The sequence below is a fragment of the Cetorhinus maximus genome, chromosome 27, assembly GCF_964194155.1.
Source record: "Cetorhinus maximus chromosome 27, sCetMax3.hap1.1, whole genome shotgun sequence".
NCBI lineage: Eukaryota > Metazoa > Chordata > Chondrichthyes > Lamniformes > Cetorhinidae > Cetorhinus > Cetorhinus maximus.
The window spans coordinates 15219818-15247718 of NC_135905.1; the positions used below are offsets into that span (position 1 = coordinate 15219818).

At 39.9% G+C, this 27901-nt stretch overlaps 1 protein-coding gene across 3 annotated transcripts in view; it reads right to left on the reverse strand.

Annotated features, from left to right (window-relative positions):
• Positions 1-27901, reverse strand: part of kat6b (K(lysine) acetyltransferase 6B) — a 170474-nt gene that overhangs the window by 54362 nt on the left and 88211 nt on the right. For all 3 annotated transcript variants that reach the window (XM_078530782.1, XM_078530784.1, XM_078530785.1), the window contains 2 exons: positions 25826-25881; positions 24145-24269 (listed from right to left, as the gene is read on the reverse strand). In XM_078530782.1, the coding sequence (XP_078386908.1) occupies positions 24145-24269; positions 25826-25881 (181 nt within the window). The remainder of the gene's footprint in view (positions 1-24144; positions 24270-25825; positions 25882-27901) is intronic.

Below are 27901 nucleotides of genomic sequence, written 5' to 3' on the forward strand. Positions count from 1 at the left end.
TTACATATCTGAAGAATAGTCTTCTCAGATACCTCCCAGACTGGCCTGCATAAGCCAATCTAATGAAGTGTAAATGGGCCAAGTGCTGAAGCAATAATAGGCAGTTATTAGGCAAAGATTTTGGCAAATACCTTGAATGTTAAGGATAAGCTAAAAGACTTATTTTTGGTACTTCCTTGCCAATTTAAAGTATACAAATCTTATTGCTTAGCTCTGGCACCACCGCCGAGACCCTTAGGTAAAATGTCAGGGAAATCATGATGAATTTCAGCTAAGGAAGGTTATTCAAGTTTTTGTTTCCAGCAGTGTTTTCAATTCTCTAGGCTTTTTAAAGACTGTGAAAAATGAATAAAACTTGCATATCCCCTCAACTCTTGGCACCTCTTTAACCTGGGAGTGCAACACATTGTTGTGAAGAGAGCTGCACAATCTGACTGATGATGCTTCTGATCTGTGGGACAAACTTCATGTAATGTTATTCTGTGAGAAAAGACTTTCCCTGAAATAACCAGTGCCCAGGTGCTTGGGCTGTCCGATTTCAAGATAAGCTTATGTCCTTTGAAGTTAGAAAACTAGCATAACTTAGTATGGTTATTAGCATAAGTAGAGGGAACACTATTGTAGCTGATTTTGAGATCAGGACCGGGAAATGAGAAAAAATTGAAGTCTGCAGTGAATGAGGAAAAGCCTCAGGAAAATAAAATGGCCATTTAAGTGAAAATAAGGTTTTCTGCATTAAAGGACAACTCAAAGGCAGTAACTATCAATGCTACTTTGCATTTCAGTAATTCAAGAGCAGCATTAACTTGATCCTAATTAATAGATATTCATTTATATTTTATTCTCCAGATCCGCCCCAGCTAACAAATGTCTATTTTCTAGGCAGACAATTCAGATGACAATACCAATCCTCCAAATGCTTATGTGATTGACAAATTAATGTTAACATTCAGCATGAATTTAAGAATTACTCAGTTATTCCACCAACATAATGGGAGGGTTTGACTGCTGACTGGAAGTAACAAAACAATAACCTCAGAAGGGTCAGCTGACATTCAAAATCAAATATTGTTAGCTTATTAAAAAAAGGGAAATGTACACAAAAATAGAAGATGTTGCTGTTATTATGCCTTGAAATTTTATGTGGCAAAATAGGTAAAAATGCTTAGACAAACCCTTACAGGAGTAGTAAGCTTACAAGCTCGCGAGCAAGAAAAGACTATTCTAAGACTGTCAGTTTCAATTACAAAAACAAGACCATAAGGCTTGTTGCAACCACAGGGATTTATAGATGATAACTTCAAATTATTCCATCATTATATCATATATTTGCTTGGCATATAGTAACAGAACTTGGCTTCAGCAGTAGTCTAGAAGGGAGCTCATATCATGAAGCAGAAATCTATTGGATTAAAAGATCAGCACGCTGAATTATACATTGCTATTCTTGGCAGAAAATTACTGGATGTTTTACCAGGAAACACATAACACCAAAGTTTCCTTCTTGGGCGCAACCTGGAAGTTAAACGCAGCCTATGTTGGATCCATTTTGCTGATGTCAAACTATCCTCCCGATCTCATTAGACAGGGTCCAAGCCTAAAATGACTACAAGTCAGTGTAAATAATTGGAACCCAAGGAAAGCAACAAACCCACAGAGTAATTTTTACACTTGAAGAAATATAAGTATCAACTCATTGAACCTGCAACTGGGGAACCTTTTCAAATTTTTATATGACTCATACTTGTACCACAAAAATCACTCAACAAAGCAGAAAATACACAGCAAAAAACCATGAGGATGTCTCTTTTCATGAACAGTCAAAAAACTTGTATTTAAACACAGAAGAATGACTTTCTTTCCTTCTATTGAGAGACTTCCACACAATTGGAGGATACTTGCATTTGGGAGTTGGGGGATAGCTAGCTTTTGCACAGAGATTCTTTTGGACAAAGATTTGACAGACGCAAAAAATTGAGGCGACTTGGGAGGTATTGCAGTTATCCTGTAATTCATCAACTTCTGTGACACCCAGAATTCCACAATTTTTAAGCCACATGATCGGTTTCTATTGAGGTTCCATGTCTCTCTGGCGCACGTGCAGAGGAAACTCCAGGCCGTATTACAGGGCTTCTTGGCAGTCCATATGCAGAACTACATGCTAAAGTAGCACAACCACCAACAACTTTGAATTTCAAATGGCTTTACCATTGTGACATTAGATAAGTTCTTGACACAGGGCAGAATTTTGCCCTTGATGGGTGGGGGGGCCCCACCGGCTCGGCGGCAGGCGGGCAGCCGATCGCCGCCGCCGAAACGGGCCCCGTTGCCATTTTGAGTGGGTGGGCCACCCAACGGGAAGTGCTATGCACTTCCTATGCTGGGGCAGGGGGGGGGGGAGGAGGGATTCCCCAACTGTCAAAGTGCGCTCTATCGCGCTAAAGAGCACACAGCTCCTTTTCAGGGAGAGCGCTGAAAGTTTTATAAACTTAAAAAATAGAAAAATAAAATAATTATTAACATGTCCCCCTCATGTAACAATGTCACACGAGATGGGACATGTTAATAAATATCACATAAAGTTTATTAAAGTTTTTTAAAACAGACATGAAACCTCATCCCGCCGGTGGATGAGGTTTCATGTTTTTTCAGAAGCCTGCTGGGGCTCCTGGCCTGCCCGCCATCCTTAAGGTTGGACGGGCAGGGCCTTTAATTAGCTTAATTATCCTGTCAATGGCCTCAATTGGCCATTGACAGGTTGGCGGGCGGACAGCTGATTTCGCTGTCCGTCTGCCTTCCTGAATATTTAAATGGGGCGGGATGACGTCGGGCCACAGGGTGAAAATTGTCAAAAATGAGATTTTAGGGGGAGTCTTTTTTGGGCGGTGAATGTGGTCATTTGCTATTGAGATACGCACTGACAAGGATTCTGATTAGATAATTTGAAAAAGGTAATTTTTGACTGGCAACCACTATTCAAGCAGGTTCTTTTTAAAACAGAGAAACCAGGGCAAAGGACCAAGCTCAATGGTACAGAACATCACCAGACCGGAAGAATAAAAAGGGTGAAAAACATAGATAAATCAAAATAGTAATTAAGTGAATTCAAACTTGTGTCCCTTGGCCTGAAGATTTTAAAGAGGAAGTAAATATCAAGATCAAGAGTTCCATGGTTTTGAGTACCTAGAAAAAAGTTAGAATGAGAAACTATGTTATTAAGTCTTGATTTGAACATATCGAAAGAACAGCAATGAATGTGCACCTACATAGCACCTTTCATAAACTCAGGACATACTGATGAAGTACTTTTATGAGTAGTCATTGTTGTGCTGTAAGAAACAGAGCAACCAATTTACACAGAGCAAGATCCCACAAAGAGGAATGTAAAAATGACTAGATAATGTTTTTTTAGTCCTGTTGGTCCAGTGATAAATATTGGTCAAGACGCCAGTGAGAACTCCCTTATACTTCTTTAACCTGTGCCATGGGATCTTATACATCCACCCAAGAAAACAAACAGGGTCACAATCTGAAATCTTGGCCAAGAGACAGTACCTCTGTTAGTGCAGCACTCCCTCAAGAACTGCACTGCCATAAGAATAAGTGCTCAAGTGTCGGAGGTGGGACCTGATGCCATGGCTGACATATGCTGTTCTTCTTTTCTGCACTGCAGGAAGTATAACTATGGCCAGAGTTTTTAGCTCAGCAAACGGGCGCGCGCCAGACCCAACCAAGTGTGAAATAGCACGTGATGACGTTGGCTGAGCGTGTCGATGTCATTGCGCAGTCGTGTGACAGTTCAGTCGACAGGCGCACCAGAGCTGGCAACGCGCCCGCCGACAATTAAAAGACCTACTAAGGCCAATAAGTTATCAATTGACTTTAATTTTTCTCTGTCTGTTCAACCTAACAGTTGGTGGGCAGGCAAAGGTCAAGCGGCCTTTGCATTTTTTTGGAAACCTCATCCATGGGCGGATGAGGTTTCCAAAAGCAAATACAAATATACAAATATAATAAAAACTTTATTTTTTAATTAAAAACATGTCCCTGCTCACGTGAGAGTCACATAAGGGGACATATTTCTGCTCTTTATATTTTAAAAAATATCTCTTCATCTCCCTGAGGCAGTTCCATGATTATTCAGCGCTCTCTCGTGTGCATGCGCGGAGTTCACGCTAGGCCTGCTCGCCCTCCTCTCCCCGCCTGCACAGGCAGCGCTGTCGCTCGCGTATCAAATCACGGAGCGCTGCTGATCGCAGGCAACAGCCGACTTCCCGACCGCCCCCGCACACCAAGGGCAAAATTCTGCCCTATGCATTTGGAGCCCCGAAAGGAGGAGAAGAAAGGTTTAGAGGTGAATTGACAATACTGGTAATATTAAAGAGAGAAAATTAAGAAAGGTTGTAACAAAGAGGTGGTAAGCTCAAGATGAAAAGTTCAATCACTCAGTTAACAGCAAAAAGTATTCCTGTATCTTGCCCAGGATTTTAAGAGAGATGTGAGAGATGTTAGAAAAGACATCCTAAAAAGTGGGGGTAGGGTAGTCTTCGCCATTCTTAGGTTCTGTATGGAAACCGGTGGCGAGAGAGACATCTGCAGAGCCATGTGGAGTTGTTGGTGTGGGGCCCCACACATTTTCACACAGCCAATGAGGAGCCCAGAATTCCTGGATAACGACCACATCCTAAAGACCTGTTGCAGCACTATAAAGGAGAGCTTATATTTGCAGAGACCACAGACAAATGAGAAGGTGCAGGAATAAGTGACATGACCTGCAGCAGGAACCCCAGGTTCTCCGATGCAGCAGGTGAGCTGCTTTTAAAACAAGTATACATTAGGAAGGAAGCCTTCTTTGTTAGTGGATGAGAAGCAAGCATATAAAAGTAAATGAGGAGGTGCTACAGCATTTCCAAAACCATGTTTCATTCTATTAGGTCTTAAACCAGTTGTAGCTCTGCTTCATCTTCCTGCTCGTTTTCACCAGAGTGGGATTCTCAGAATGATCCCATGAAGAAATAAGTGCAATGTCAGCAATTTATAAAAATTCATTCATGGGATGTGGGTGTCGCTGGCTGGGCCAGCATTTATTGCCCATCCCTAGTTGCCCTTGAGAAGGTGGTGGCGAGCTGCCTACTTGAACCGCTGCAGTCCACGTGGTGTGGGTACACCCACAGTCCTGTTAGGAAGGGAGTTCCAGGAACTTTGACCCAGCAACAGTGAAGGAACTGCAATACATTTCCAAGTCAGGGTGGTGAGTCAGCAATATCAGAATTCAGACACATAATGGCGATTACAATCACTTTGAAATCGTCCAAGGTGCAAAGACACAAACTAATGTAAATAAAATATCTCTTAAAGCTTTGTGTAGATTTACTGAGCAGCAGCAGGGATTCTTTTGAATAACTGAAGAAAATAGGCACCTTCCAACTGCTAGTTTGGATGGTGGGTGGAAGGGAGCAGGAAGTGGCAGTAGAAACGTGAAAAGAGGGGAAAATGCTATTGGTGCTTCTTCATTTGACGCTGATTTGCACATATCTTTGAGGCTCCTGCCTGTAGCCAAGATGACAAACTGCCCAAAAATCATGACAATGCTAATTCAGTAGTAATCATTTTTTTTTTACTGGTTGTATAATACTGGACCACTACAGTCCCAATTTAAAGCATAAACAGAAGTGTAAAAAATCCTGTATAGTGTTTCAAGGTGTTGAAGGGATAATAAGTGTTTGACAAGGAAGTGGAAATGGAATATTCTGGAAGCAGCCTTATGAATGCAGATGTGGAAATTCCACTAAAGTCAAAGATAGTAGTAAGGCTAATAATGTTGATACATAATGAAGCAATAAGGAAAAATTGGGTAGGCTTGAAAGTGACAAGAATAAGCTATGTCCTTGAGGAATTGAAAGAAACCAAGCTTTTCTTCCCCAGTTGAACTGACATCAAGATTTAGAGATTTTGTTACTGCATTTTGAGAGAAGACCGTGCACACATGCACACTGAGGTATGCAATCTGAAAGAAATAAATGTAATGTGGAAGTATCAGCAGAAGAGAGGATAAGATTGCGTGAAGAATGGAGATTGTAACTGATATAAATAGATTAGGAAAAAGATCAGACTTGGCAAATTCCATAAATAAGGAAAAACAAACAGTATTTAACCAAATTTACATTTGACTATTATTTTTGTACCTGTTTTGAGCTGAAAGTGTTTGACAGAATCAATACTGCTCACCCATTAGGCAAAACAATACTCAGAGTCCATCTATGCTAATATCACAGTTGACTTCAGATGGCAAGAAACTCAGACCAGACCTGACACATGTTGATTTGTTTAATTGCTCTGGTTGACAACTAAAATTGTGCTTTTCTGTGCATTTTGGAAGAGTCTGGAGGAACAATTTAATTCACTCCTATCATCTTGTATTTGTATTACTCTTTTGGGTTGATGTAGCAAAGAAATCACAATAACTAAAAAACTAAACCTGTAAATTAATTATAAAATCAGAAACCCAGGACACAAATTGATCAGGCTAAGTGCATGAGCTCAGAACAGATTAAAAAAACACAAAAAAATGTTACAGCACAAACCAAAGTAAAACACTGTTATGAAGTACACAATGACAACAATTAGCATACTGCTACACAGAAGTGGTCTGAGAAAAACTCTGCGCACATTGTTCTGCCTTTTTCAACCAATTGATTTGAAGTAATTATGCTTTCTATATGAGAGCAAAAATCATAACACGGGCTGGCCTTACCAGGCTCTATAATATGAGAAGGCTCAAGTGAAAGCTGACTGAAAATGTAATACATCTTAGAAAAATGAAGTCTCAATACGAAAACACTTCTCATTTTTGAAAAAAAAACTAGAGATTGAAATAAACACTGGTGAATGAAAATGTATGGAGGTTATTTATATTTCTAAAACTTCACAAAATGTGCATGCAAGGTAGGAGGATAAAATTTTGAGAATAATCAGTATAACAATCAATTTCATTTATTAAATTATAAGTGCAATGGGCTATTTTACTAACAGATTATTTTGGGTCCAGTGGATACTGAAGTTGTCAGCTGCCAAGGAACTCCTTCCCATTTCTCTACCTAATGCCTCATTGCAAAAATGCTGTTTCCTGATCACTTGTTTCATCATTAAACAGGAGTTGTCTGCCATCTGCTCCCCACCCACTTCCCCAATCGAACCATTTCCCCATGATATTCAATGGCATTACCATTGCTGAATCCCCCATCATAAACATCCTACGATTACTATTGACTAGAAACTTATTGCAACAACCATATAGCCACTACTACAGCAGCTCAGAGGCTGGGAATTCTGCAGTGAGTAACTTACCTCCAGATTCCCCAAAGCCTGGCCATGATCTACAAGGCACGAGTCAGGAGTGTGATGGAATACTCTCCATTTGCCTGGATGAATGCAGCTCTAACAACACTCAAGAAGCCGGAAACCATCAAGGACAAAGCAGCCTGCTTGATCGGCACCCTACCCACCACCTTAAACATTCATTCCCTCCACCACCTATGTACAATGGCAGCAGCATATACTATATACAAGATGCAGCTCAGCAATTCTGCAAGGCTCCTTCGACAGCACCTTCCAAACCCCCAACCTCTATCACCTAGAAGGACAAGGGCAGCAGGTGCATGGGAACATCACTAACTGAAAGTTCCCCTCCAAGCCACATACCATCCTGACATCACTGTTCCTTCACTGTCACTGGGTCAAAATCCTGGAACACTCTGCCATCTGGTGTACCTGCACCAGATGGACTGCAACGGTTCAAATCAGCTTCCCACCACCTTCTCAAGGGCAATTAGGGATGAGCAACAAACGCTGGCCTTGCCACTGATGCCCACATCCTGTGAAAGAACAGAAAACTGGCATTTGGTGGCCCTGAGTCAGTCCACTATCTATCAATTTAATAAAGTTAGTTGTTTGAACCATGTTTGGAGAGTCACTGCTTTACACACAATTTTATACTGCAAAATTGTGAGGTACTTTTTTTTAATTCATTCACAGGATGGGGGCTTTGCTGGCTGGGCCAGCATTTATTGCTCTTGAAAAGGTGGTGGTGAGCTGCCTTCTTGAACCACTGCAGTCCATGCGGTGTAGGTACACCAATAGTGCTGTTAGGAAGGGAGTTCCAGGATTTTGACCCAGCGACAATGAAGGAATGGCAATATATTTCCAAGTCAGGATGGTGAGTGATTTGGAGGGGAACTTCCAGGTGGTGGTGTTCCCATCTATCTGCTGCCCTTGTCCTTCTTGGTGATAGTGGTCGTGGGTTTGGAAGGTGCTGTCTAAGGAACCTTGGTGAATTCCTGCACTGCATCTTGTAGATGGTACACACTGCTGCTACTGTGCATTGGCACCATATTCACAAACATTTACCACCAATCAAGCAGGCTGCTTTGTCCTGGACGGTGTCCAGCTTCTTCAGTGTTGTAGGGGCTGCACTCATCCAGGCAAATGGGGAGTACTCCATCACACTCCTGACTTGTACCTTGTAGATGGCTTTGGGGAGTCAGCATGATTCCTAGCATCTGACCTGCTCTTGTAGCCACAGTATTTATACGGCTAGTCCAGTTCAGTTTCTAGTCAGTGGTAAGCCCCAGGATGTTGATAGTGGGGGATTCAGTGACGGTAATGCCATTGAACATCAAGGGGTGATGGTTGGATTCTCTCTTGCTGGAGATGGTCATTGCCTGACATTTGTGTGGCACGAATGTTACTTGCTACTTGTCAGCCCAAGCCTGGATATTGTCCAGGTCTTGCTGCATTTGGACATGGACTGCTTCAGTATCTGAGGATTGGCGAAAGTGCTGAACATTGTGAAATCATCAGCGAACATTCCCACTTCTGACCTTATGATGGAAAGTCATTGATGAAGCAGCTGGAGATGGTTGGGCCGAGGATGCTCCCCTGAGGAACTACTGCAGTGATGTCCCGGAGCTGAGATGACTGACCTCCAACAACCACAACCATCTTCCTTTGTTCTAGGTATGATTCCAACCAGCGGAGAGTTTTCCCCTTGATTCCCATTGACTCCAGTTTTGCTAGGGCTCCTTGATGCTACAATCGGTCAAATGCTGCCTTGATGTCAAGGGCAGTCATTCTCACCTCACCTCAGGAGTTCAGCTCTTTTGTCCATGTTTGAACCAAGGTTGTAATAAGGTCAGGAGCTGAGTGGCCCTGGCGGAACCCAAACTGGGCATCAGTGAGCAGGTTATTGCTAAGCAAGTGCCGCTTGATAGCACTGTTGATGACCCCTTCCATTACTTTACTGATGATGGAGAGTAGAAAGCTGAGGCAGGAATTGGCCGGGTTGTCCTGCTTTGTGTGTACAGGACATACCTGGGCAATTTTCAACATAGCCGGGTAGATGCCAGTGTTGTACTGGAACAGCTTGGCTCGGGGCATGGCAAGTTCTGGAACACAAGTCTTCAGTATTATTGCCGGAATGTTGTCAGGGCCCATTGCCTTTGCAATATCCAGTGCCTTCGGCCATTTCTTGATATCACGTGGAGTGAATCAAATTGGCTGAAGACTCGCATCTGTGATGCTGGGGACCTCCGGAGGAGGCCGAGATGGATTATCCACTCGGCATTTCTGGCTGAAGATTGTTGCGAATGCTTCAGCTTTATCTTTTACACTGCTGTGCTGGGCTCCTCCATCACTGAGGATGTGAATACTTGTGGGGCCACCTCCTCCAGTGAGTTGTTTAATTGTCCAATACCATTCATGGCTGGATGTGGCAGCACTACAGAGCTTAGATCTGATCCGGTCCATTGGTTGTGGGATCGCTTAGCTCTGTCTATCACTTGCTGCTTATGCTGTTTGGCACACAAGTAGTCCTGTTTTATAGCTTCACCAGGTTGACACCTCACTTTTAGGTATGCCTGGTGCTGCTCCTGGCATGCCCTCCTACACTCTTCATTGAACCAGGGTTGATCCCCTGGCTTGATGGGGGATATGCTGGATCATGTGGTTACAGATTGTGCTCGAGTACAATTCTACTGCTGCTGATGGCCCACAGTGCCTTATGGATGCCCAGTCTTGAGTTGCTAGATCTGTTCGAAATCTATCCCATTTAGCACGGTGGTAGTGCCACACAACACGATGTGAAGGCGGGACTTCGTCTCCACAATGACTGTGCGGTGGTCACTTCTACCGATACTGTCATGGATAGACGCATCTGTGGCAGGTAGGTTGATGAGGATGAGGTCAAGTATGTTTTTCCCTCTTGTTGGTTCCCTCACCACCTGCCGCAGACCCACTTTTGATACATGTGGAGTAAACAGGAATACTTTGTGGGATTGAAACAAGTTGGTAGAATGATAATTATTGGCATGCCATAAAACCTTTTCGTTATATCTACTTAAATGATCATAAAATGGCACAACCTAATATTCCTATTCTGACACTCCCCAGGATTCAGATGCTACTTCTCAGTGAATATATAAATAGAAACTGAGAGTGCTCTGGCAAGTAATGGACACTTTATGAAAACTATAATGCTCAATGCACAATCCTAATTTGAGACCTCAAATTTAATTGCCAATTTTTTTATTTACAGCAGGATATAACAATTAGACAGTTCTACTGATGATCTTGTAGTCTGAGCCTTAGGAATATTTCTTTCATTTGCATCTATTCAGTTTATGGCACCATCCTACAGAACAAACATTAAACAAGGGAGAATTTAGCATAATTTCGACAATATTTGAGGAATAGATTCTGGAATATTTTAAACAAAGCACTTCAGTAATAAACTCATGAGCTTTTTGAACTGAAAGTCCAGTATAGGAATAAGGTATTGTTCTTTTTTTAAAGCTATCTGTAGGATCATTTGCTAGTGTCTGTCCAAGGCAACAGCTATACTGAGGCTTTCTTTCAAGTCAGGAATATCTGGTTGCGCTCGATTACCAGCTCAAAAGAATAAACAGAACCTTCTGTAAAACTGGACATTCATTAGAGGACCAATTAAAATGAAATGTATTTGAATTTGAGGTCAGTTCTACTACTAAACTACCTATGGATTTTAAAATTAAAGCTGGTTGAGGATTTTTGCAATGTCTCAGTATCTCTATATACTAGTTTGTCTTGAGCATAAAAATAATTCAGGACATGGAGGTATTATGTGTTAGGACATTGTCATTTAATTTTTAAGACCTTGCTTTGAATCTAGCTTGGATTTATGGGATGAAATTCACCTCTATATACCTTGCTGGCTGTAAGGATGTTCTCTGAAATTCATTTACAAAAGTATCCACCCAACCCAGCGGGTGCAGATCCACAAAATAAATTTGACAACTGGAAATATCTCAGTGAAGCCACAAGGGCCAATGTATGCGAGATGGAGACAACATATTGTAAGCATAGGGAACTGTTCCAAGACTCTAGTTGAGGACAATTGTTGGGACTTAGTCATGGGAGATTTACTCTGCTTTCGGTATTGCTTCATTGGACCTATGAATGCTTGCTGTTGACAACTGGATGCTAAATGTGGAGTAGTTTTCCATTCCCCAGCACTTGTATCTCTCATCTCGATAAGGCAAAAAAATTAATCTCAAGATATGGGTAAGCTATAAAAGACAAATAATTAAAGGATTAAATCAGCTTGGCCAACCCAAGAATGGCTCAGACTTCAAATTAAATCCCACTGCAAGTATTGAACCAAAAAGCAATTTGGGTAATACACTAATCCTTACCTCAAGCACTGATTCCCTGTAGCTCAGCCTCACTAATTTCTTGTCTCACCTGGCATCTGTGGAGAGGGCTAAGGCCGAAAACAAAGGGGAAATTAAATCAGTGCTCATTTGAGTTGGGGTTCGACAAACAAAAGTTAAAACAAAAGTCAAAGAAAAATAAAGCAAGGAATTATGACCTGGAGGACAGGTCATGCAGGAAAAAACATGATTTTAATAATTTCCAGAGAGCACTAATTGAAAGGAAAAGCTCATTCCTTCAGCAATTACTGGTGGTTTTACTGGATTCTGCTAGGCTGCTTATTGGCAATGAAGTTAGGTAGTTTCAAAGAGTGAGAGCCTCTCCTAGCTTTTGTACATCTGTAAACCTCGATTCTCAATGTCAGGGTAAGATTCAAATTTTAAGTCTCTTAGGAAAAGGGTGCTGTAATATACATGGGTCACAACATCTGGATTAAACAAGGTTTTACAGTGAAAGTCCAATGAGAGAGAAGGGCTTCTCCTAATTATTAATTGGTTTTCAATAACCAATAAACCCGAATTCTTGTAATGAAAGATTTGAGTCTTCTTCACTCCACAGTAAGTGCCTCAGATTCTGAAGCACATCATTTCATTTTCAAAGCAAATCTACCAGTGTTGGTAGTGATCAGCATTTCACTGGAGTTGGATAAGGGAAAACACTCAGCCAGCAAGGTTTCATTTTGATCAAGTTAAGTATCAATGTGAAAGAGTATTGTACCCATTCCCCCGACTCCCTTGGGGAGGGAGAACTAATTTTGCCAAGCAAAACTGGCAGCTTTAAATGAATGACTTTTCACATAAAACAATTTCCCACTTCGCTAATATATTTTAAAATAATGAGCAGAATAGATATCAGTAGCAGGATGGTTTTACTGCTATTGTTTAAAGACTTACTTTGTTCCATTAGCACTGATTTTTTGCCTGCAATCCAAACAGACGCTTGCATTATTATCAAACTACCAAATTTTAGATTACCCACAATAGACATGGCATTCCCCATTCCTTGAAAGAAGTTCAACATCCACAAACAACTTGGAACCTCAAGATCAGGTAGGCTAATATTAGAGTAGATAGTTTGAACCCTGGAGGACAACCATACTTCTTCCTTGTCAAATGAGCACAGTACATTGCAATAATAGTCCAGCCATCCTCTAATACCTTTATCTATCAAGTAAACCAGATTTTCTTTTCTGATCTGGAGCTGAAGGTGTATATCAAAAGAACCTGATGTTCCACTCAAGTTTAAAAATTTTTCTCCAGGTAACACATACATTGGGGAAACTGACCATCAGGAGGGTCTACACCATATAAAGTTAAATTGTTATCTAATACATTCAGTGTACACCTTGGAAATGAAAGCTAACTTTGAGTGAACACATTATTTGTCAAGATCATGCTAATGATTTTCAAACAAATATTTTGAAAATCAAGCAAGTCCAAACTTTTGAAAAGTTTTTGAAGGATGAGAGAACTGTATATTACAGACAATACTATTTTATGATTCGAAAATACTGTTACCAAAGCATAAGCATACTCCTATGTGTGCCAGTTAGAGAATATAACCTAACCCAAAATGGTAGATCAGCCATGTGAATTTAAGGTACAGTGAAACTAGGTGATTCAATCTGTCTTGTCTATCAAGGATAGCCATTTCTAATTTTAGAATGAAGGAGGGTTTTCCCCCAGTAGTTCATTGTGACCCTATTTAAAAAAGGTCCTTGATTTAAATTCCACTTTATTTTCTATAATTAAAAAAAAATTAAAGTGCTTTTAAGGTTCATTCTGGCTCAATATTAGGAACTGGGTTTACGATGTACAAACTTGAACTGTTCAACAGACCCAATTCTGGCACCGCAATTTAGGAAGGAGGTGAAGGTAATAGTGAGATTGCAGAAAATATCTGAGAATGGTTCCAAGGATGAGGGATTTCAGTTGCATGGATAGATTAGAGAAGCTGGGGTTGTTCCCTATAGAAAAGACAAGGTTTGAGAGGAGACTTGATAGTGACTGTTGAAAATGATGAGGGAGTCTACACAGAGCAGATAGAGAAAAACTGTTCCCGTTGGCAGAAGCATCAAGAATCAGAGGGCATTAATTTAAGTTGAACCTAAGGTGACATGAGGAAAAACTCTCGTATGCAACAAGTGATTAGAATCTGGAATGCAGTGCCTGAGGGTGGTGGAGGCAGACTCAATCACGGTTTCCAAAGGGAATTTGATAAGTGCCTGAAGAGAAAAAAAAATTGCAGATACAGGGAATGGATGGGGAGGGCGACTAGCTAAGTTCCTCTTATGGAGAGCTGGCACAGACACGATCAGTTGAATGGCCTCCCTCTGTGCTGTAACAATTCTATGACTCTATATAACTCAATGGAGAAGAGGCACTTGGCTACAAGTATAAGTCTCACTTGGGAACTCTCCAATGTACAGATATCGAATTTCATCATCTTTAGCAGAACCAACAGTTAAAGTGGATATAAGTCTAATGAATATTATCAACATGTACAGTTCCAGCACTAACCAATTTTTGATGTCTTGTCTCCTGCCAGGTTTTGCTCAGTTAGTTGCGCTCTTCGAGACAGAAGGCTGTGAGTTCAAGTCCAATACCTCAGTGCATAATCTGCTACATTAAAAACCGCATGTTTCAGGTGACATGCTAAACTGGGCCCACTCTGTCCATTGAAGTGGGTGTAAAAAAATCCTGTGAGACTATTCAAAGAATAAGGATTTTTCCAGTGTCTTAGCCTTCCTTCATCAACCAATGCCACCATAATGATTCATCTCACTTCCTTTGCACAAATTGGCTGTTGTGTATACAGTGGCATTTCAAAAATAATTAATTGGATGTGAATTATTTTGGGAATATCCTGAGAGCATGGTGATGCTCTTTATAAGTGCTTTCCTTCTAATTACTGAAATCCAAAACTGCTGGAGAGGTTTAAGCTGGCGATGGAAGAAATTCTCAAATGATTAATAAAACTGCCAACTCTGATGATGAGAAGATGGGGTGAATGGAAATTGAGATAAAGTCAATACATTTCACCTCTTACAAAGCATCATTGAATATGCTGCTTCATAGCTATCAGCCATTTCAGCTCAGTCATGGAGAATGTACGTTCATTTCAATAAGGTCCAGCACCTTGAAATGTTTCAGGAACTGACTTGAAGCCGTTTGACTCTGGGGGAAAACACTACCAGCTTAATATTGCTGCAAAGGTTAAACTTCAACTGTGGGACTACTGCATAGTGAAGGAATTAGCAAAACTCGTTCATTAAATGTGATAGCTTAGGTGCTTGATCAAAATAACTTGAATGGGCAAATAAAACGTTAAGGTTATTGCCAAGAAAACCTCAATGGAATAATAGAGTTGAATTTGAATTAACCAGCAAAAAAATCATTAAAATCTAGCAAAGGAAAATGTATACATTTAACATAATTTATGTCATGTTCTTACAACTTGAAGAAAACCCTTTGAACTCAGGCAAGAAATATGTATATCCATGTCTATCAACTCATCATCAAAAAACCTGCTCTCTGGTTTAACAGCCACACTTATAAAGCTTGAATGTAACAGGGTCAGATGGTAGATTTCCATTAAAGGTCAGAAAGACCCTGCTGACTTGTTAAGGTTTTTGACTTCAGGAAAATATAAAAATTAGGATCGTGACTGAGGTAACCAGAACTGTGTTCTCTTTTCCTGGAAGAACACATGAATGATATGGATGTGGGAAGAAGTACATGCAGTTACATTCCACATGAAGTGATTTTGTTTCTATGGTTATGGTGTTAATACCTGGTACTGTGAGAAAAATTTCTAATTAAAGTTGTACGTCATTTTCAAATCCTGTCTCTAAATAGGGAGATTGCTTCTATGGTTACATTATATTCCTAATATGAAAACATACCAGAACATGATCTTACCTAGCAAATAGGATGCTGGCAAATCTACTGGCTGACTTCCATATATAAGTTACATTGTTCATCCTTGTTTTTATACCTCATTTGATTTCAAGTTTCAAATGTTATAATGTCGAGCGCAGTGTCCTAAATTCAAGGAGACTTAGATGGCTCTCTAGCAATGAACAGTTAATTCAGTATCTAACCCCACATGGAGCTCATAGTAACACTTAACCAAGAGGCCATCAGGGTAATCAAGGGCAGCGTCATACCTAGCCAAACTAATCGAAACAGTTCAGGATTCCGTTTAATTGTTTTTCTTCCTTCCTTCTTTCTCACTCCAATATACCAATTATTTTGTTGCTGGCTTAAGCTCGGAAGCTAAACTAACTGCGATTTTGGAGGAGCCATCATCCTTATGTCACTGCTTGATGCCTCCTTACTGAGCCACCCAGCCGACTCTGGAGAATTCTTCACTTTCGGCTGCTCCAGCGTTCCCAATGCAGGGACAACTTTACTAATCCATTATGTTCTTACACCATTGGTGGTTAGAGACCAATGAAAGGAGAGAGCAAAATTGGGATACTTAGCTCACCCTTTACCCAAAGCACATCTCTATCACTGGGAAAATAACATTAGTGTAGCAAGAGTCTACAGACATGGATATTTGGCTCACAAATCCTCTTATTTGAAAGGATAGTTTAATAAAATACACTTTGGGGAGAATTTTCTCCCCGTGGCTGGGGTTGGGTGGGAGCAGGCGCAGGTGAGCGGGGCACCTGAGCATTTCGTGTGGGCAGGCCAATTAAGGCCCGCCCAGTGTGACACACACCTGGAAGCGCTGAGCGCTCCCTATGCGGGCGGGGAGGAGGAGGGAGAGTTGGGGCCTGCGCTTTTTCACGCATGTGCAGAAATCTCCCTGAGGCATGGAGCTGCCTCAGGGAGATTGGTCTGATTTTTAAACATTTTTATAAAGTGTCACATGAGCTGGGACATGTAAATGAACTTGAATAAAAAAATTTATTTAATTTATAAACCCTTCATGAAACCTCATCCCGTCCATGGATGAGGCTTCATGAAAAATGTGAAGGCCGCCAGGGCTCTTCGCCTGCCCACCAGCCTTAAGGTTGGATGGGCAGCTCAATTAATTACTTTAATTAGTTTTTAAATGACCTTAATAGGCCTTTGACAGTTGGGTGGGTGTGCAGCTGACTCCCTGCTGCGCGCCCGAACTGAGGATCAGAATGATGCGCGGTGACATTGGGACGCGTGCCTGATGTCACCGCGCGTCATTTTACGCATCGGCGAACGGAGCACCTGAAGATTCTGCCCTTTGTTTCTATAGCTGAAATAGAAGATTCGATGCTGTTATTTCTACCCCATTTTTCAAAACTCAAGAGGGCATTATTCGGACTCCATTGGGAAACAAATAGATAGTTTACCAGGCAACTTACAGAGATGCTGCTGAAAAACCTGAAATAATGTGAACCATTATAGGAAGCACAATACTTGCTAAAAATGTAATCATATCTGCACACGTATAAATGCTTTCAACACAGACTTTTCTGAAACCTCTACTATAGCAAGTTCAATGCCCAGTTTAGCAATCCCCTGCTCTGAATCTTTAAAGTAAGGTGCATTAAGGTGAGTACAGAAGTATTCATCTACCATGTAGACAAATTTCTGGAATTAGTGGAAGGCAAAAACTTTCTTCGATAGATAACTTCTTTGAAGCCAGTACATACTGTAGTTCTCTAACTTCTTTTCTTCACACAGTGAAGGACATAACCAAAAAGAACAGCACTGCAGGAGTGGATAAAAACATAAGCCATAAAAGCTGAGGAAACAGCAAAGACTGGCTCAAACTACAAACAAGGGGTTATGGAGGTCAAACATCATCATTCTTTTGAATACAGGAGAAATGTCCCTCTCTCCATCCCATCCCCCAACTGACTTTGGCTGTAAGGCACGATCCACCTAGGGTTGGAGAATACAGATGATTAGTAAAGACACAATGCAAGTGAAATAACGGCTCACGTGGCAGCAGAAATAATATCACCGAAATATCCTCTGTCTGATGAGAGGTACAGACCACTATTCTATCAAGAAGAAAACAGTGAAGATGATGTCGAGAAACAGCCTCCAACAAATATCAAAGCCTAAGTGCATATCAACTGGCTCTTCTCCAAATACATTTTGTGACCCAATTACCTAAGTGCATACAAGACTTGTTCTGCTAAGACACAATAGGGTCCCAAATGCACAAACTGCCCAAACACAGGCTGGGATTTTCCGGCCCGATTGCGCGTGGGACCCGTCACGGGCAAGGCGGCGTCCCAGCCAGAAGTCCATTGACTTGCGGCGGGACTGGAAGATCGCGGCAGCACGTGGGTGTAGAAAATCCCGCTGATAGACTACCAATGTTACAAGCATTTTAGAAATACTCTTGGTTTTTGTGGCTACACTTGAATGCAATCACTATAGGCAATTATCACTTCTGCCTTTTGTATCCCCAGAACTCCCAAATGAAGATCTTGTACAAGTGCATTCTTAACCTGGACAACCCTGTAATGCAGCAGTGTTACCATCCAAAGAGATTTGTTTTTGGATGCCATTCAGGGTAATATCCCCCTCCTTTTTAATTGTTATTTTCATCCCTTTTTACTATTTCTCTACATTATCCATGGCTCATAAAATGGGCATCCAGGTATCTGCCTGTATCATTCTAAAACTAGCTAGAGTCTAAATGTGTAAAACATGTGGCTTCCTCTTCCCACTCTCTCTCGGTGAAGAAATACCTAGTTTCCATTAAATGCCTCCCACAATGACATCACAGATATTGCATAACTCGTTAAATAGAAATTTATGAGGTAAAATTCACATCCCACAATTCCAAGGGCAGCAATTTCTCTACTGTTACCAAACAAGTTAGACTTGATCTTCACTGGCTTATTCCACAACTTTCAACAAATGATTAACTAGAGAAACTGATTAGTCACTGAACAGGCAAAATGAAATTATCATTATTCTGATTTAGTCTATCAGAAATTGGCTTTATACTGATATGGCTCAATTCTACTGAAAGCTCCAGCTGTAGGAGGTGCAAAAATGGAGCTAGTCCCCACCAGCTCAGAGGTACCAATGAATGGAGAATGCAGTTGAGTTCCTAGCAACTGTGCTTATAATCTCCAACCTCTGAATTGGGGTAACATGTCTAAGTTTGTGCTTAAAAAGCATGCCGTCCTTTCTGCATATGATAGGCCATGCCAATTAATGAAGCCCTGTGGACAGTTAACATGCTAACAAATTGGCAGCTGTGAAAAGCCTTCCTCATTGATCTGATATCTATTCCAATGACATCTAAAACTGAGTCCTTTCATTAGTTTGCAACAACAAAAATGAAAATAATTTGCTAGCTCAGAGTATTTCTGTTGGGAACTAATTAGGTGCCAATAATAAATCACGCTTACCTATCCTGTTGATAACCAGAATACAATGCAGAAAGTGACAATGTAGTTATCAAAGTGATGTAAATACCCTTATCTCTTCAACTAATAAAAATTATGGGCTGAATTTTTCAAGCCCCTTGGTGACTGGCTTGGAGGCAGAGGGATGTGGCCAGGAAAATTTAGGGAAGCTGCAAAGAGCCAGTTCCCTGACATATTTACGCTGCTGAGGAACTTTCCTGGGATGTGCTGGGTATGTGCTCAGCTGCCCGCTCTATGGAGGCAGGCTGACAAATTACATTGGTAAAGCCCCAATTTAGGGATAATTTTGTGGCCTCTCTGCCATTTACATACAAACATATGTGTTAGGAGCAGGAAAAGGCCACCAAGCCTGCTCTGCCACTCAATAAGATCATGGCTGATCTGACTGTAACCCTCCGCCTAACCCCCGTTGCCGTTCATTCCCTTATTTATCAATAATCTACCTAGCACTGCCTTGAAAACGTTCAGGGACACTGCTTCCACTGCCTTTTGAGGAAGGGAGTTCAAAAGACTCATTACCCTCAGAGAAAAAAATTCTTCTCATCTCTGTCTTAAATGGGGACCCCTTATTTTTAAACAGTGGCCCCAAGTTCTAGATTCTCCCACATGTGGAAACATCCTCTCCACACCAATCCTGTCAAGGCTCCTCAGGATCTTAAAGGTTTCAATCAAGTTGCCTCTTACTCTTCTAAGTTCCAGTGGATACAAGCCGAGCATGTTCAATCTTTCCTCATAAGACAACCCGCCCATTCCTGGTATTAGTTTAGTAAACCTTCTCTGAACTGCTTCTAATGCTTATATCCTTGCTTAAATAAGGAGACCAACACTGTACACAATACGTCAGACGTGGTCTTACCAGTGTCCTGTACAACTGAAGCATAACCTCCCTACTTTTGTATTCAATTCCCCTCACAATAAACGATAACATTCTAATAGCTTTCCTAATTACTTGCTGTACCTGCATACTAACCTTTCGCAATTCATGCACTAGGACCCCTAGGTCCTTTGCATCTCAGAGCTATGAAATTTCTCACCATTTAGATAATATGCCTCTTTTTAAAAAAAATTCTTCCTACCAAAATGGACAATTTCACATTTTCCCAAATTATACTCCATTTGCCAGATCTTTGTCCACTCACTTATGTCCCCTTGTATTCGCAACTTACTTTCCAACAATATATCAGCAAATTTAGCAACCATACTTTGTCCCTTCATTCAAGTTATTTATATAAACTGTAAAAAGTTGAGGTCCCTGCACTGATCCCTGTAGCACACCACTTGTTACGTTCCACCAACCAGAAAAAGACTCATTTATGGCTATCCTTTATTTCATGTTAGCTAGCCAATTTTCTATCCATGCCAATACGTTACCCCGTACGCCATTAGCTTTTATTTTCCGCAATAACCTTTGATGTGGCACCTTATCAAATGCCTTCTAAGATCTAAGTACAGTACCCTTTATCCACAGCACATGTGGTCCTTCAAAGAACTGCAATAAATTGGTTAAACATGATTTCCCTTTCACAATACCATGTTGACTCTGCCCGATTGCCTTGAATTTTTCTAAATGCCCTGCCATAACATCTTTAATAATAGCTTCCAACTTTTTACCTAGATGTTAAGCTGGCAGCAGAAATTGCCTCTCCCTGGCAGGCTTGGGAGCCATCAGAGCCGGATGCTCCATCCCACAAAGAAGGGGCTGCTTTTATGAAAGGCTTGCAATCAATTCACTTACGGATTCAGGTGCCAATTATTTGGTGTGCAACCCAGAGAGGGCTCCTCCATGTGGAAGCATTCTTGCGGGTCCATAACCTGTCTTAGCAGCATTCACCTCTCCCAGTGGGGCTACTGAGGCTCTGGAGCTTCTGATCCTCTGAATGGGCTGGCTGTTTTGGAAGCTCACCTACCATATTTGGTAGGACAGCGAGCTCAGATGTGGTCAATTAGGAGGCTGCCTCCTGGAAGATGCAACGCCAGTCTTGCTGCAGCCAGTGCAGTCTCAAGACCCTCTTTCAGATCTGACATGGGGATCCCAAAGTCTGCACTAAAAGACTATCCAGTGTCTTTTGCCTGAGTGCTAGATGACTACAAACAATCCTAGAGCCTCAGCTCTAGAAAGTCCTAAAGAAAAGTTTTTAGTTATTGCGATATTTTACAATGAATATAAAAATTAATTGAAAAATAGCTAGTTTCTATGGCTAATATATTTGGGATATGTTAGAATTTTTGTGACATTGATCTGAGAGTAATATAGTTAACCATTGCAAATTAAGTCAAAAAAGCAGAGTTTATAAAGGACTGTTTCTGAATAGTAAAGATTTGTCTTGAATTAATGAAACATAATATTTAGCAAGCTATATACAAGGTAAAACTTCAGTATTTTTCAGACTGGATTATTCTTGGGTCAGAAATATAAAGATCAGAGGGATTCTGAGCAGATTAACTACTTGCTCTAATAATAGTAATTTTTCATCTTCTCAGAAGTTGTCAAGAGTTAAGAGCCTCATATTCTGAATGTAAAGTGCTGCACTGAGACACACTATCCTTTCACTCGAGTTACTAATAAGCAGGTTATCAAATCAGTCAGATGTAAGTTCCAAGGCAAAAAATCTAAACTGAAAAAGTTGAGACAGAATCACAATACAAAAGTAGCACTACATGTCACAGAGGGGTTTCCATTAATCTCATAAAAGCTAGGACTGGGTATAATCCCGTAAGGGCACCAGTAAGATTGATGAATAAGGAGAGTCTTGTCTGAAAATAATAGAATCCCCTATTCCATGGCTAAGTGCTAAGTATCTTATTATCAGCTATTTTACATCAACATGTTAAATGGGAGATCAACGATTACATTTAGTATCAATAAAGTTAACAATACAGCACATAAAAAATATATTTTTCCTTCCAATATAGGATCTTGACTTCTTCACTGCTCCTTTTTTTTCAATCTTTCTTAGAGCCAATGGAAGGTTTGGGGAGGAAGGTGTACATCCCCCTTGCCACCCCGCCATGGTAAAAACACAATTCTACTTTTTCTCCCAACTGTACTTTTTAAAAAAAGATATCTTTTACTTTTCTTCCTTTCACAAGGTTTCTCCACCTACTTTCTCCTTCCCCCTATCCTCTTTAAGGTGTTCACAACTAGTTGGGATTCAGTTCCACAGTGATGGTCATCGTTAGCTACTGCAGCAAGTGCAATCCTTCACAAATGAGTATTTCCTACTATTTGATTACTTAGCCATCGTGGCCAAACTCAATCCTGTTTTCACCTAATGTCTACTTCTGTGAGAACCATAGTTAATTTTTCCTTCCCTCACCCAGGCTCTGAGGCTAATTCTAATACCTAACACATTCTTTGCCAGGATTAGTTAATTCAGCACAGACCAAAGATCAAATTCAGAGTTTCTCTTGACCTTATAGACTAGCTACATGATAAATTTACTGAACCATTATGTGCATTTTTCAGCTTCCTTTAGTATTGCTTCAGTGATGACACTCCTTGTCATGGTTGTGGTCTGCAAAGCAAAGATACCAGTTCATCCCAATAATAACCAAATTTAATCTAAATTGTTTAAAATCCTTCATTATTTAACTCTAATGGATAGATTAAGTGTTTCTGATAAATTCTGCTGTACTCTTTTTCAAGTTCTTTAAAGTTTGCAAAGTAAGACGACTCCTGTTTCTGCATAACAAGAGTTTGATGGTTATCATCACGATAGAAAATAAAAATTTTGAAAGGACATGTTCTGAAGTTGTTCATGAAGAAACTAGACAATGAACTATATGGATACTGTGTAGAGAATTCAAAAGAAGAATAAAATTAATAATTTCACAATGCACATTATTTTCTTTGCATAATTAAACTTTCTATAATTTTCTGACACAGTTTACATGCTATGTCTCAGAAGCAAGCCCATCAGAGTAGAAGCACCTATGTAAGTTTGCCACAACTGACCTGAATTTAACAGAAAAGTACACTTAAAACCATTCAAAATGAGCCCACATGTAATAGAAGTAAATATAGTTGCACAAGTTTGTTCACCTTTTTAAAAAAATACAAATCCTATATTAGTTCAGCATTTCCTTAAGATAAATTCTACTTCAAGTCAGGTTCCAGTTCTGTCCTCACCATCCGTTTAAGTGCGAATGTTCACTAATAAGGCATATTTAGGTGGCAAAGTGTACACAATCAGAAGATCCCACAGATTAGGAATGAAAGAGAGTAGAAACTATCTTTGAAGTTACAACGTATGTGAGGTCAAAATACAGTATATATCCCATAATAAAGTTTGAGTGGTTCAGAAAGTGATTTTAATCACAAATTAATTCCAACCTTACATAGAGAGTTATGCAATTTTCTACATTCTGGTGAATTGAAACAGAATATAATTCATCACATATAAGTTTAAAGATATATAAATAATCATAGGAGCACACCATTCGTTTGAAATGGAACTACTTTCAAACCGATTCATTACAACCTCAGATGACTTCAAAAAATGGTAAGTACTTTATTTTTGCTAATCTATAATGGGCCTAGATTTTCCAATTGTAATACTGATGAAAATAAAATTAAAATGATCACCGCAGATAGAAGCTTCTTTAAGCCCTTCATTGCACTAATCTTCTGCAACGCATTGTTAGTTACAAGTTATCCTTACTTTATAACACCAGAGTGAAGACGATTATTTTTTTATATGCCTATACATACAGGCATAATAAATTTAATAAATTCTTCCCCCCCCCCCCAGTTAAGCTTACCTATTTTTGCATGTTTCACTGAATGCAATTTTCTTGCCCTAAAGAATTGTGTCATATATATCATCAGCTAAACAGCAAAGATGTAGGTAACAGGATCTAACAATAGGCAAGAAACTGTTAAATTTTGTCCATGCTGAGTTTATTTATTATGTAACTAATTTTAAGACACACAAACTATATGAATCCAAATGTGCGATTTGTAACATCAGCCACAGTTCTAGAACTTGTTTCACTCGTCAAATAAAATGTCTCACCTGGAGTGATAGATCCCTTGCTTGCCTGAACATTTCCAAATCTTCCTCTGTCACATTGTCCTGATGGCAGGCTGCACCCCCATCTGCACTATCTTTTTTGATATTTTTCATCATTTCTTCATTGTCTGCAGTTCACAAAGCAACACAGGAAAAACGTTCATGTACATGAGCAAAACTGACCATCACGTGAATTTAATTATATGCTCCATTAAAAGCTCCATAAAAAGTCCACAACTTCTCCTGGTGCTTTATTACTCAGGTGACGCAAATTAGTATTCTTCATCTAACAATTCTAAATACTAATAATCACACAAGTAAACAAGACATGCATTGGATGCAGACAGTAGCACAAAGTAATTCAATAGCAGTATTTGCTTTGTTGCTGAAATCCAGCTATGTTGATATCACTTTATGCAAAGAAATAAAGCAGAGGAAAAATATTGAGTAAAATACAGAATAGAAAGGTCTACGGTTAACACATCTGCCACTTCTCACTGTTAACATTGGAAGCAAACAATCACAATGGTTGCTCCACTGTTCAGAAAGGGCTGAAAGAGAGAGGGTAGTGTGGCAAGTTGGATGACCATGCGATTCTACAAAGCTGTAAGTAGTGCTATGCAGGCACTTGGGAATCTTAGTACTAAAACAGATGCAAATTAAAAAAGATGTTTGATCTGTAATGCAAGTTTATTTGAAAAACAATGTTAAGATATTTAGTTAGCATCAGAAAAAGGGACGAGATGTTTTATTTGTTTACATTCCTACAAAAGTGAAGAAGGAACAAGAGAAGAAGCTAAGGGCTACGTGATAAAATAGAGTAAACTTTCACTGGACAGGACGCAGGTTGGTTTGGACCTTTGCTTACCATCACGTTTAATCCTTCCGTGTGCCAAGTTCCCCATCCCTGCTGAGGGGGTCCCCATTTGAGGGGTCAATCTATATTTTAATCTGCCTAATATCTTGTGCTTCACAAGGAATGAGGTTTGTCTGAAGTGAGCAAATGATTTCAGTGAGCATGTCCTGGAAGCCCTCCATCCATGGGAAAAGGCAGGGAACATAAAGCTACTACTACCTTTCTTTTGTTGGAAATGAGGGTAGGCTTTTGGTGTGGGAGCTAGCTCAGGCTTATGCTGCGTATGCCTAGGTGGTGCATAACAGGGGTGTCCCTTTTCACGAGACTTTCTGTGAATAGTATAAATATGAGATAGCCCATCAAAAAGTCCCTTAATATGGCTGCTGTTAGGAAGGCTACTAAGGGAGAGTACGCTTGATTGGCTGGAAGAACTTTGAGGGGAGTTTGCAGAAGTGGAGGTGCTGGATTTGTGTGAGCTAGGGCTCTGATTAGGAAGTGAGGATTGACAGAATGGGGTTAGCTTTTGAGCAATACCTGGAGACCAAGTTCGAGAGTTAAAAGTAGCTGACTGTTTTAGATTGCACTTTTCTTTAAGCAAATAACACTTTGAAAAGTCTACTATTTCACCTCGTGCCTTTCGGCCATCAGGTGAAGGTGTAAAAAATTTAGTTAGGCCATCAACGAGGCCATAAGTTGTATGGTTAACTGTGAGTTTGGTAGCACCAGCCAGGGTTGGGTCTGTATGAGTCAATTTGCTGCTCGAGTCCTTCAGAGATGCAGCATGATGAGATGAAGGTGTGGTAGAGATTTTAGTCTTTTGACCCCTACCAGGTGACCCCCTTCCTGTGTCCATTGTCATGGATCCTTCATCATTGTCTGCAGATCTGTGGAAAAGGGCAAAGTACAGCATTACTACTAAGGAAAGAATATGCAACATTTCTAGGAGTGTTTCTAAAATTAGAAAGATTATATGGGGGAGAAATATGAGGGGAATATTGATGTACAAATGCAGAATTTGCAACCTTCACTATCAGATTGCATTTCTATTTGATGTTACTGATTTATATTTTTTTAACATTTTTGTTACTTTGCTCCATGTCATATGGAGTTATTTCCACCTCATCATTTATATTCACACACCTCAAACCATTCACCAGTGGAAAGGATAAAGCAATTAAATTGCTTCTAGGTCACTGCTAATGTAATTAGCCACCATAAAATGCATGAGGGTAGTATAGGTAAACTTGCCATTCCTCAAAGGAAATACCCCTCCACTTCTCTGTACCTCCTCCAAACAGCCTGGCTAAAATTCACAAATGCCACATGGAAACCATACATGTAAAACTGCATTCTACTACTTCTTGACACACTGTGTCTCAATGTACCAATAAACAATGTTACGATATAATCATGCTTCAAACTAATGCATCAATTCAGTGTACTGGGATATGTGAGCACCTGTCAATACCAGGTAGTTTATCAAATAGATAAATAAAACTTTCAATAAGTTATCTAATTGGTATCCTTACAAATGTTCAAAGATTCCTTGTTGCATTGTCTATATATTTATGTGTTTTGCATTTATTCACTCAGGAGCTTTTGGAACACACAACTTTGGTTCAGTATGATTTACAAATGCTAGTATTAAGTAATGAAGTGAATCAACAGTTGCAAATTTAAATAACTGCTAATATGATTGAGTTGGTGGATATTGGCAGATATCTATTCTTTCAAAAAACATTTGAAGAACTGCCTCATGAGGGGCTGCACTGAAAGGGATTGTTCCCGTAATTAGGAGTGAAGTCGGAATATTGAATGAAAACTGAATAACAAATAAGAAACTAAATGTAATTATTCAAGCTGGTAGAATTAATTATGTTGTTTGAAGAATGCGCCCTTAGAATTATACTTAAAAACTGGATAAAATACATGGGTTTAAAATTTTGAATTTCTAAAGTTACATGCCACAATTACACACAGAACAAGATGCATGACAAAAGAGGATCATTTTCAAGAGATTTTGATAAGCTTTACAAAGTCCATAACTGGCACATCATGTTTAATATGGCTAAATGCAAAGTAAAGCATATTAATGAGAGCAAAATGAATGGTCGTATCATGATAAAGGTGGAACAGGGCGATGATTTGGCAGCAGTCTTTAAACAGCTGCAGTGTCAAGTTGAGATGAATCAAAGACAAACAGAATGATAGGGCACTTTGGGTGAAGCATGGAGTAGAAGTCCTAAGACATGATAGCAGCTCTTTCAAATATATTAGTGAAATCACACTGATATTATGCCAAACTTTGATCTTCAACCTTCCAAAGCAGCACTGTGGAATCCAAAAGGGTATAGAGGATAGATACAAAGGATTTAGGCAAAGGTCACTTTGGTAAGAGGAAATTATGCTTATTTTCTTGAGCTAAACTAAGGTGAGCAGGAATGTCAGTTTAAATCAGTAACAGTGAATTATTTGAGAATGTAGGACAAGAGGACATGCCTTCAGAATTAAGGAGCCACTTGAATAAGTGGAAGTTTTTCAAAAAATACATGCATAAAGCTGTGAAATTGTCAAATAATGGCTACCCTGTTTAGGTCACTTCTCCTGCAGTTTTTGCCAGTTGATTTCCTATTCACAGAATACCAATAAGTGTAGAACAATATGGTGATGGACAGGCTTGGGAATTAGAGACTCTCAGAACAAGAGCAGCGAGCTTGATGCATCAATTCAATAAATGTATTGCTTTAACTTAAGTTGAATTGCTTTTTCTCATTTCATAAATCACATTCTTATAACTTCCAATGTATGTGGAAAAGCATCAAAAATAAAAATCATATTGCTCAAGATGTGACATTACAATTACAAAGCAACCTTAACTAATTTTCCAAACAGAAGTTCTTTGAA